This window comes from Loxodonta africana, chromosome 8 (genome assembly GCF_030014295.1).
Source record: "Loxodonta africana isolate mLoxAfr1 chromosome 8, mLoxAfr1.hap2, whole genome shotgun sequence".
Classification (NCBI taxonomy): Eukaryota; Metazoa; Chordata; class Mammalia; order Proboscidea; family Elephantidae; genus Loxodonta; species Loxodonta africana.
In genome coordinates, this window is record NC_087349.1 from 34639762 (window position 1) to 34650462 (window position 10701).

General features: G+C 43.1%; 1 protein-coding gene across 2 annotated transcripts in view; it reads right to left on the minus strand.

Annotated features, from left to right (window-relative positions):
* The window catches only part of MDFIC (MyoD family inhibitor domain containing), a 106738-nt gene extending 96820 nt beyond the window's left edge, over nucleotides 1-9918 (minus strand). For both annotated transcript variants that reach the window (XM_010587368.3, XM_064289793.1), the window contains exons 1-2: nucleotides 9811-9918; nucleotides 9362-9538 (exon numbers count right to left, since the gene is read on the minus strand). In XM_010587368.3, the coding sequence (XP_010585670.1) occupies nucleotides 9362-9455 (94 nt within the window). In that variant the 5' untranslated portion in view covers nucleotides 9456-9538; nucleotides 9811-9918. The remainder of the gene's footprint in view (nucleotides 1-9361; nucleotides 9539-9810) is intronic.
* Between the last annotated feature and the right edge of the window lie 783 nt (nucleotides 9919-10701).

Genomic DNA, 10701 nt, shown 5'->3' on the forward strand with positions numbered 1-10701 from the left:
TTGGAAGTCACCTGATTTATTCCCTGTATTTATACAGTAGAATACATCTCAGAAAGACAACTCCATTGAATTTTTCCCTCTTTTGTTTGTTGTTGTTCTCAACAGTTTTCCATATGTGAATGGCATAACTTGCAGATTGTATCCATTTATTTTTCCTTATTTCCCCCAAATCTTTTATTATAAAAATATACTGGTAAAATAATTGCATATTGTTACTAGAATTCTTTCCATGAAATCACCTCAGCAAGATCCAGGAAATAAGGTTCAAAGAAACAGGAAAAACTTTTACACACTCAAAAATTCCAGAGGTTCTCCGGTGGCACTGTGAAGGTCACATAATCATATATATTAAGTCCTCCTACATGAACTGACCAAACATGGCAAACAGGCAAAATCTTTGCCAGAAGTCTCAGTCAGCCAAATGCACTTCTGGTCTCTCTGGCTCCCCTAGTCAAGCCTGGAATGCAAGACCAATCAGTAAGAACACATTCTCCCATACATGGGCGATCTTCTTCCCTTGTCCCCCATTTGCGCCCTGCCAACCTCCAACCCTACGCTAATTTCAAAATCCATCCTATCTGCTTCTGTTCCCAAGCTCCTGCATGCTCTCTGCTGAGAAAGGCAATCAACCATGCTTACTAGGTCTGTGAAAAATTCATGCCATTCATTCTTAGTTAAGCCCTCAGCGCTACTCAGTAGCCCTTTTATTTGCCCTGGATTGACTCGCCTTTTTAATTCTGTATTCTTCCACATCTTTTCCATACATCTCAAATTCCTTGATGCAGCCTAACTACTGCCCACCCCGTCCCCCAGCTTTCAGCAAACATTACCGTCTACTTTACACAGATCTAGCCTTCAATATCCTTTTCATATCAAATTTTCTCTAAATTATCACCCACCCTTTTCCCTCACCCCCATCTTAAAGGGAAACATGCTCAATTTTCCTTTCTAAGATTTCATCACATTCCTTCCCAGAATTTTATTCTTTCAATTCCAAATACCCACCATACCACCACTCCATCCCAACCCTTTCATCTGTAATTTCTATCCTGTGGCTTTCTTCCCATTAGCATGTATTGTTGCTGTTGGTGGTGGTAGTGTTAGGTGTCATTGAGTTGATTTTCAGCTCATGGCGACCCTTATGTGACAGAGTAGAACCGCCCCACTGGGTTTTCTAGGATATAATCTTTAGAGGAGCAGATCACCAGGTCTTTCTCCTACAGAGCTTTTAGGTGGGTTTCAACCACCAACCTTTTGGTTAGCAGCTGAGCGCTTAACTGTTGCATCACTAGGGCTCCTTTCAAAATTAGTCCTTTGTACATCTTTTCCTCCCTTAACTCACCATGCCTCATCAAACATTCAACACTTCTGTAACCAAGCCTTAGGGTCTCTTTTTGTATCCTTTACCTCTTCCTCCCTTAAGTGTAGCAGTTCTCCCAGATTTGATCTTCAGCCCTCTTCTCCAATCTCATGTCCACACATCAGCTCCCTGAAGGTGGGTTCTTAGCCTGTGAGCTGGACCCTCACTACTCTCCTGGGCTGCAATTTCTTTTTCAGCTGCCTACTGGGCATCACTGCTAGAGAGAAATTCCCTAAAATCAACATGATCAATAATAAGATTCTACAGTACCTCCTTTGTTTCCATTCAGGCTACAAAGCAAACTATGGATTGCCTTAAATTTCTCCCTTTCCACCACCTCCTACATTAAATAATTAGCATAACGATGTCAATTCAACAAAATTTTGTGCCTAGCACTTTGCTTAGTCTTACGTGATTCAAAGAAGAATAAAGAAAAATCAAGGCGCTCTCACAGCTAGGTAGGGCACTATCGTTCTTTTGCCATTGGTGTTCTTAAATCCATTTCCTCCATTCCACTCCCACTGGTGTGGCCATATGCCCTTTAATCTTTTGCCAGCCTGCTGCAGTAGCTTCCTGGATAATCACTGCCTCCAATCTTCCCTCTCCCTCCAAAATTATCCTTTGAATTGTCAGCAGATTTATTTTTCGAAAAATACCAATTTGGTTCTGTTCTTCCTCTTCTCAAGAACCTTCAAAGGCTAACCACTGCCTACAAAAAAAAAAAAAAAAAAAATACACAAACTCCTCAGCAGGAGAATCAGGGCCCTTCGCCAACAGACCTTAGCCTACCTTTTCACCTTTACCTCCTTCTCTGCTCCCTCATGCAGCCTGTTCAATGGTCTTATTGAAATACCCAATTTCCCCCAATAATCCCCTCCAAACCTTCATTCTTGTTCTTCCCTCTGGGAATGCCTTCCACCATCCATCTCCACAGCCCTGAATCCTAAGGCCATACTTCCTGGTCCAATTTAAACCAAAACTTTTCTTGAGGTTTTCCCAAATCCCCCGGCTAGAGATGCTTTCTCTTGCCCATGTTCTGCCATCACTCTTTATGCCTCTATTACAGCACCTTTCGGTCTTCCTTGTGTTATAAGTATGTGTGACTGTATGTGTTTCCTCACCATCCTGTGAGCCCCAAGGTTCACTCATCTATCTGTCTCCCTTAGTACCTGACATATGGCGGGGTTCAACAAATATGTGTAGAACTGAACATTTATAGAGCATCTGAGTAATGCACGTATAGGCAATGTGGAGAGCAACAGAAAGGCTATGGTAGAGATGACAATCAGTAATAAAACAAAACCTCTATACAAGTGTCCTGAGTTGTAAATACAAACATTTTCCCTTCTCACCCTCCACCCTTACCCCAAAACTATTCCTTGTCATTGCCATTTGGAGCCCTGACTCATACCTGTCCTGGACAACAGTAAGTCCTCTGTTTATACAATCATTTCTTTCACAAATATATATTAAAAGCTTACTTCTTGATCAGCAGTGCTGCCTGCCTAACTCAACATTTTCCCTATTCCTGACTTCCTTAGTATGCCTCTACCATCACTCAGCTCACACCATGTCAGCCCTCAGAATACGTCTGTACTGCAGTACATGGGAGCCCTAGTGGCATAGTGGTTATGAGGTATGGCTGCTAATCACCTTCCTTCACAGTCCTCAGCTCAAATCAGTTCAATGTCTTCAATCACCTTCTTAAATTTATAGACATATCTTTTTTATCCACTGCCTTCCTTCCTCCCTCATCAACTTTTCCCCCATTTCATCTTTCTCTTACCCATTTGATTCTTTCTGTAAGTAAAAGGAAGATGAATATGGCCAATTGATAAGCCTTACATTTCTGTACCTAAACTTATAAAATGAACATTAATTACTCTAGACGTAAAAATGAATTAGAAGCATCAGTTCTGAGGTACTTGAAAATGCCCTCAAATCTCCTTCCAAATCTGGATAAGTCTCCCTATGTTTTTCTAATTAAGCCCACACTTCCTTAAGCACCTATATTCAAAGAGTGGCTTAAACCACTTGATTTGATTTTTTTCTTGGTGGTTACCAGTATTTATATATTCTGTATGAGTTATTGCTATAAATATACAAATTTTATAGAATTTAATTGTAATAATCTTTTGAGATTTATTTTGAAGCTAAATATAACTTATCGTTCTGCTTCTCTGAGAAAGTATAATCCAGATTCCAATCATCAAGCTTACAAGTGAACTTCTGGAACACAACTCATGTGCAAGTTGGGGACCTCTTTCCTTGTTATACCATAATGCTGGAGTCTTCAAAAAGAGGGGTAGGGTGGCAGGACAAGAATATCTGAGGCTGCAGAAAAAAGTATGAAAACTTCTATTAATTTTTATTTCATTCTTCTTAATTTTTATTTTGGTATTTCCTTTGTAATTGTCATAATATATTTTACTACAGTATATAGGAGGCCTAGCAGTAGAGCGGTTAAGAGCTATGGCTGCTAACCAAAGGGTCAGGAGTTCGAATCCACCAGGTACTCCTTGGAAGCCCTATGGGGGCAGTTCTACTCTGTCGTATAGGGTAGCTATAAGATGCAATCAACTTGATGGCAACGGGTTTGGATTTTTTCGTGAGTGGCGCACTTACTGATGAAGATCAAAGACCACAGCCTTCAGTATGGATTATACCTCAACATAAAGAAAACAAAAATCCTCAAAACTGGACCAATAAGCAATATCACAGTAAATGGAGAAAAGACTGAAGTTGTCAAGGATTTCATTTTACTTGGATCCACAATCAACAGCCATGGAAGCAGCAGTCAGGAATTCAAAAGACGCATTGCATCAGGCAAATCTGCTGCAAAGGGCCTCTTTAAAAGTGTCAAGAAGCAAAGATGTCACCTTGAAGACTAAAGTGCACCTGACCCAAGCCATGGTATGTTCAATCACATTATATACACGTGAAAGCTGGACAATGAATAAGGAAGACAGAAGAAGAACTGACGCCTTTGAATTGTGGTGTTGGCGAAGAATACTGAATATACCATGGACTGCCAAAAGAACAAACAAATCTGTCTTGGAAGAGTACAACGAGAAAGCTCCTTAGAAGCAAGGATGGCAAGACTACATCCCGCATACTTTGGATATGTTATCAGGAGGGATCAGTCCCTGGAGAAGGATCATGCTTGGTAAAGTAGTGGGTCAGCAAAAAAGAGGAAGGCCCTCAAAGAGATGGACTGACACAGTTACTGCAACAATGGGCTTATGCGTAACAACGACTGTGAGGATGGCGCAGGACCAGGCAGTGTTTTGTTCTGTTGTACACAGGGTTGCTATGAGTTGAAACTGACTCCACAGCACGTCTGGCACCTAACAACAACAAAGTGGTGCAGTAGTTAAGAGGCTGGCTGCTAATCAAAAAGTTGGCAGTTCGAATCCAAAAGCCACCCCTTGGAAAACCTATGGGGCAGTTCTACTCTGTCAATAGGGTTGCTATAAGTCAGAATCGCCTTGACGGCAAAGGGTTTGGTTTATTTTTGGTTTCTGAAGACTAATGCTCATTCCTATATATATTAATTGGGGTATATGATAAAAATTCTGGAGAGCACTAGTTGCAAGTACAAAGTAATATAATTTGAATTTTGAGTTTGAAATATTGCGAACCAAACCCATTGTGTCAAGTCAATTCCGAATCATAGCGACCCTATAGGACAGAGTAGAAATGCCCCAGAGGGTTAAGAAGATGATTTTTGAAGCCTTCCCCCTTCATTTAAGACTGGTTTAAAAAAAAAAAAAAAAAAACTATCAATATAACACATGTCTTCTACAGACAAAAAGCTTCTAAAAGAGTGTTTTCAACAAAACTCAAGGAGCATCTTGAGCTTGTTAAAAATGGAGGCCCCTGGATCTTACATCAAGAGATGCTGATTCCACAGGTCTGAGGTGGGGCAAAAATCATCAGTTTCCTCAAGAGACTAGGATAGCAGAGCTTTTCCATCTCAACATTATTGCTATGTTGGGCCAGATAACTCTTGGTTCGAAAGGGCTGTCTTGCCCCATGCATTATAGCATGGTTGGCAGCATCCCTGGCTTCTACATACTAGATACCAGTGACACCCACCACGCTCCCAGCTGTGGCCACAGAACAGGTCTCCAGACATTACCAAATGTCTCATAGAGAACACCATTGCCCTTGGTTGAGAACCAGGAATAGAAGCTGTCCAGAGATGGCACACCTTAAGAAACGCCATTCTTAATCAAAAGGATGAAACAATATGATAGAAGTAAAACAACATAGATATGTACACACGCATACATTACCCACTGAAATAAACAAGCTTCCAAAAGGAAATCTGATTAACCACTATAACTCCTGACAACTCAGCTAAGCTTTTAAGTCAAAGCTCTTATGTAATTTCAACTTCAAGATTCTCTCCCTGGCTTCTAGTTTAGATTATTTTTAATTAACTTCACTGGCATTTTGCATCCTGCTATGAAAAATCAGCCTAATAGTCTCAGAGGACTCTCCCAAGAGGGAAGAGTGCATTAAATCACACATTATCACATTAAAGTAGATTCCAGCACTCAGAGTCCAACAGTCTAAGCCTTGGCAAACGCAATGGCGGGAGCGAGGCAGTGCAGGGACTGAAACAGGCTCAAGTGATTCACAATATCCAAAGCCTATTATCTTTGATGCATCCATCCGCACCAAAAAAAAAAAAAAGTTGTATCGATTCTCTACTTCAACCACATTCATCACAACAACTTACAATACATTTTACTATCTGTGCTTCCACCCTGATTTCCTGCCAGTGACATATGTGAGACCTTGGACAAGTCTGTTCAATTCTTTGGACCTTCCTTCCCTTATCCAAAAAGTGAGGAGGTTGGGCTAAATTATTTCTAAAGATCCCTCCAAATACAAGTTGCAAAACTCATGAATGATACATTTAACTAAAACCCTATTTCAAATAAACAGTTTACAGTTAACTATTACACCAAAAAGCAGACACCTACCTTTTTTTTTCTTGCCTGATAACCCAAAATTTTAAGATGTTCACTCCAAAAAGGAAAAGACGACAATTAGAGATACCACATATACAAGATGCACTCTCTCTTAAAACAAAAATAAGTGTGGCCCAAATTGTCCTTCGCCTATGAAAAACACTTACATAGGTACTTGACTTGGGAAGGCAAAGCAATCTTTCAGAAGTTCGTCATAAACAGGGGAATCATTTTAATCACACATTTACGTTCTAATTTCTGTAGCAGAGATCACAAATCAGCGGCTCAGAGGCCACATCCGGCATGTAGGTGTGCTTTTGTTTGGCCTGGAGAATAGTTGTCTTTAATTAGTTGCCAACTTTAAAAAATGGGGAGATGATACATAAAAAATCTAGTTTCTCTTGAAATACTGAGAGATATTAACCCACATGGCAACAATTAGCTGGAGCTGAGGAGTGTTGCCTTCTGACCCTGCAGCTCTCCTGCCCCTGCAATCCCCACTGCTCCCTGTTTTATACCACCCTACACAGCTCCCTCTTACAGCCTGGTCTCTTGTATCATGTGAGCTTATGACCCTGCTCTGTAATTGTCAAAATATATAAAAACAAACTTTAAAGTTTCAGAAGTAATGGGAAAGCTTGTAGAATTACAGAAAATGAGTAGAGGTTTTTTAGGGAGGCAGAACTATTCTCTAAATAGGGAAAATCTTCCTAACTCTGAATGCTGAGAAGTAGAAGGGGCTACACTGTAGTTTTCTAAGGATGTAGTACAGAATCTTAGATTTGCTGGGGAATTGGGACTAGAAAATCTCTAAAATTAGTTTCAACTTGAAGGTTCTGTGCTTTTGGTTCGCCCAATGGATAGTTCATCACAATACATATTTAACTTTGTTTGCAGGGAAAGGCTTAATTTTACCCTTCCTCTTCATAAAAAGATATTTCGTTAACTTCCATAAAACACCGTTTTTCTCGCTGATTTTCTTATATAGAATTTTAACATTAAGTTTCAATTAACCAAACATCCACATCCTACCAAAGATTAAGCTATTCTTCAGAAAGAATGTCAAAGATTCTAATGACAGAAGGAAGATGATAAAAGAAATAGAGGAAAGGCTTAAGGGTAGAGTGAACTGTTAGCAAAGCTTCTTTTGCAAGGTCATTTTTTTAAACCACTGTTGAATAAAATCAACCTAACCATGGGAACCAGCATCTTGAAGCTTCTTCCCTTCCCACCTGATTCTCTCCAAAATGTTTTCTCTAAATACACCTTACGAAACCTGCCTGTTTGAGATAAAATATTTTAACAGGAGTCTGAGGATTTTCTGTTTAAAAACTCAATTTTATGTTACTTTTACAATAGGTGCTTATTTAAAGAATGTTTTGAGTCAAAGTTAAACTAATAAAAAAGTAATGTTTAACAATGTTGCTGAAGCTAAACCAATTTTCAGATAAAATATAACCCCAGAGTTTCCACACTGATAATGCCTGTGTTTTTCAATGCAAACATTCTACTTTGGACCATTCCAGATGCCCTGCTTCTCAAGGTCAGATCACGTGATGCCATTCAGCACTGCACTGCACAGGTGCATCAAGTGCCTCTGCCAATTCCTCCCACTGATTTTAAAAAAGCATAGGATTAAAATAAAGACGGACAGTGTAGACATCAACTATTTCCAAATCAAATACTTTTTCCAGCATGTGACACTGATTTCTGACATAAGCATTGTTTCACAATGGTGATTAACAACTCAAGTGTGAGCCTAAACAGCACATCAATGAGTCCATATGACTACTGAGGGCATGCCGAACGACAGGAAAATGATTGTGTTGACAATACAATATGTACAACATGGGCTGCTTCTGGGAAAACATATGTTTATTATTCTACTTCTCAGGTTCTCTGTAGCTAATCATTTTTATTTTCTCTGTTTAGAAAGCATGAGTCACTCCTAAGATGTGAAAAATGAAGATAAACGTAATTCAATTTAACAGCCCCTGAATGCCAGAACATTTTAATTTACCCATGGATGTTTTCTGCTTTTACCTAGTGTGAGTTCAACATCAAATTCACGTCTTTTCCACCTTTTTTTGCCTTAAAAAAAAAAAATCACAAGAAGCTCACTATGTATTATTGTTAAAGGGGGAAAAAAGCTATCAGATATGCTTAAAATCAAGAGTATAAAGTGGATTTTTGAGCCCTGAAAAATTATTTCTTTTGTATCAGTGTCACAACTCTTTAAATCAGAACTGTGGGGGGTGGGGGCGGGGGGAGGGCGGGATGCATCAGAAGAGTAAAGGCCCTTGCTTTTCATCACCAATGCAAACCTGAAGGATGTTACCTCCAAGAGGAGAATGTCTTGTCTAATTTGTTTACAAGCTTGCTATGGAAGTTTCCCAGAAACAAAAGTATTTTCTTTTATAGACTGCATGTGTTTACACTCCTGGAAGAACACAAAGGAGCTAATTCATTCTTGTAAAGTGTTTCTTTTTAAAGCATGTTTATTTCAAAACAAAACAGTTATTGAAAGCCTATGCTTGCGCCATTCCAAAGAAATTGGTCACAGAAATCTGGATTACCAGCCGGGTTGCAGACTAGCCCACAAGATATAGAAAGATTAAACGGAGACTGCATGCTTGTTCAGCGAGCACATGCCCTCTTGGATCTGCTGAGGACGCAAGAGTCCAAGAGATCTAGGGGAGAAGAGTTTTAGAACCCACACATTTGAGTCCTGGGCCCAGAAATGCATAGGCTAAAGAAAGAAGCCATCCTGTCCTCCTGTTTCTCTGCAGCCGAAGGAAGGGGGAGTGGAGGGACCAGCGGATGCCGCCCTCTTATCCGGTTGTTGATCTAGGGCAGGAATCCTGGAGAACTTGCTGGAGTAACGCGAACTGTGCAAAAGTTCTGAACTACCAGGTGAGACTCCTCCTCACTGCTCCCTCTCCCCAATCAGAAGTGTGTCGACCGATTGAAAAAATGCAACAATGACAAAGAAGCTTGCTACTTGCAAGCTCACACTCACCCTGGGCCAGGGCGCCGGGCCGGCCGCCGCCCGCCTCGGCCGCGCGCTGCGGCCCCGCGGGCCCGGGAGCGAGGGCTTCGACCGCGCCGGACATGGGCCGCCGCCGCCTAGCTGGCCGCCCCGCGGGGCGGACGCACGAAGGGCCGGGAGGTGCTGGATGCAGGGAACGGACTGCTTCTGGCGGAAAAAAAAGAAGTGTTTTTATTGACGAGCACACCACCCATGCAGGACATTCCCTCCCCCTCCGCGTCCCTCCCCCAAACCCCACCCCGGGGAAGTTTTGATTTGAACCCGGGGAGGAAAACTGTTACACGGCTAGTTGACAGCGGCGCAGTCCCAGGGCTCAGAGGGGCGAAGTGGGGGGGCGGGGGGGCTGGAAACAGAGGTTGGAGAAGCGCGGGGGTGGGGACCCCAGCCGCTCCTCCCCCAGCAGAGCGACCACCACCTACCTCGGCATCCCCCCACCTCGCTCCGAGCCCCTTCCTCCTCCTCCTCTTCCGCCCAGAAAGTTAGCGAGGCTCTGGCAGCCGCGCCACCTCGTCCCGGTGGCCTGGCGGGGCCGCCCTGTGCGCGCCCTCCCGCCTCGCCTCCCTCCGGCGCAGCTCAGACGCCGCAGTGGCAGCAAAGGCGACAGCGGCTGCTCCTGTGGCTCCGCGCACTCCGCCCCTCGCCACAGCCGGCTCACTCCGGCCACTGCCCTCCAAAGAGGACTTCCCCCTCGGCCTCTCTTTCCCCCTTCCACCACTCCTACACTTCTGCAACACTTCGCCCTCTGTTGCTCCTTTTCATCACATCCGGATCGCAGAGGCCTCGAACTCCCGGCGGGCGGCTCCCTAGGCTGGGGGCGGCGCGACCCGGGCTCTGCCGCTTGCTCCTCGCTTCCGCGCTGTCTGGGTCAGGAGGCCAAAGCCAGAGAGGGCTGGCGCGGGTTCCCCGCCTGGTCGCTCCACTTCGGGGCCCAGGAGCCGGGAAAAGGCAGAAAGCAGCTGGTCCTTCGCCACCCAGGCTCCCCCCTAACCGGAGAGTCACCCCGTCCCCTCTCTCCCAACCCCTCTGTCCCAATCCCCCCCCCGCCCCGCCCCCGGCCTACTGACGCTCTGGGAATGTCCTGAAGAAAGTAGAAACCTTTAGGGTGGACAAGGGAAAACTACAAAGTACTCACCTATTGCACTCGCCAAGTGAAATAAAATGTGTATTTGAAACGACCTCCAGCTGGGCATCTAATCTCTTAATCTCTGGCTCCGAAATTATTTTTATTCTATTTTTTTTAGTTATATGTTTCTTTTGGAACAACAGGTTCCTTGACCAGGTAAAACCAGTCTCGTGGATTCGCTGGAGGC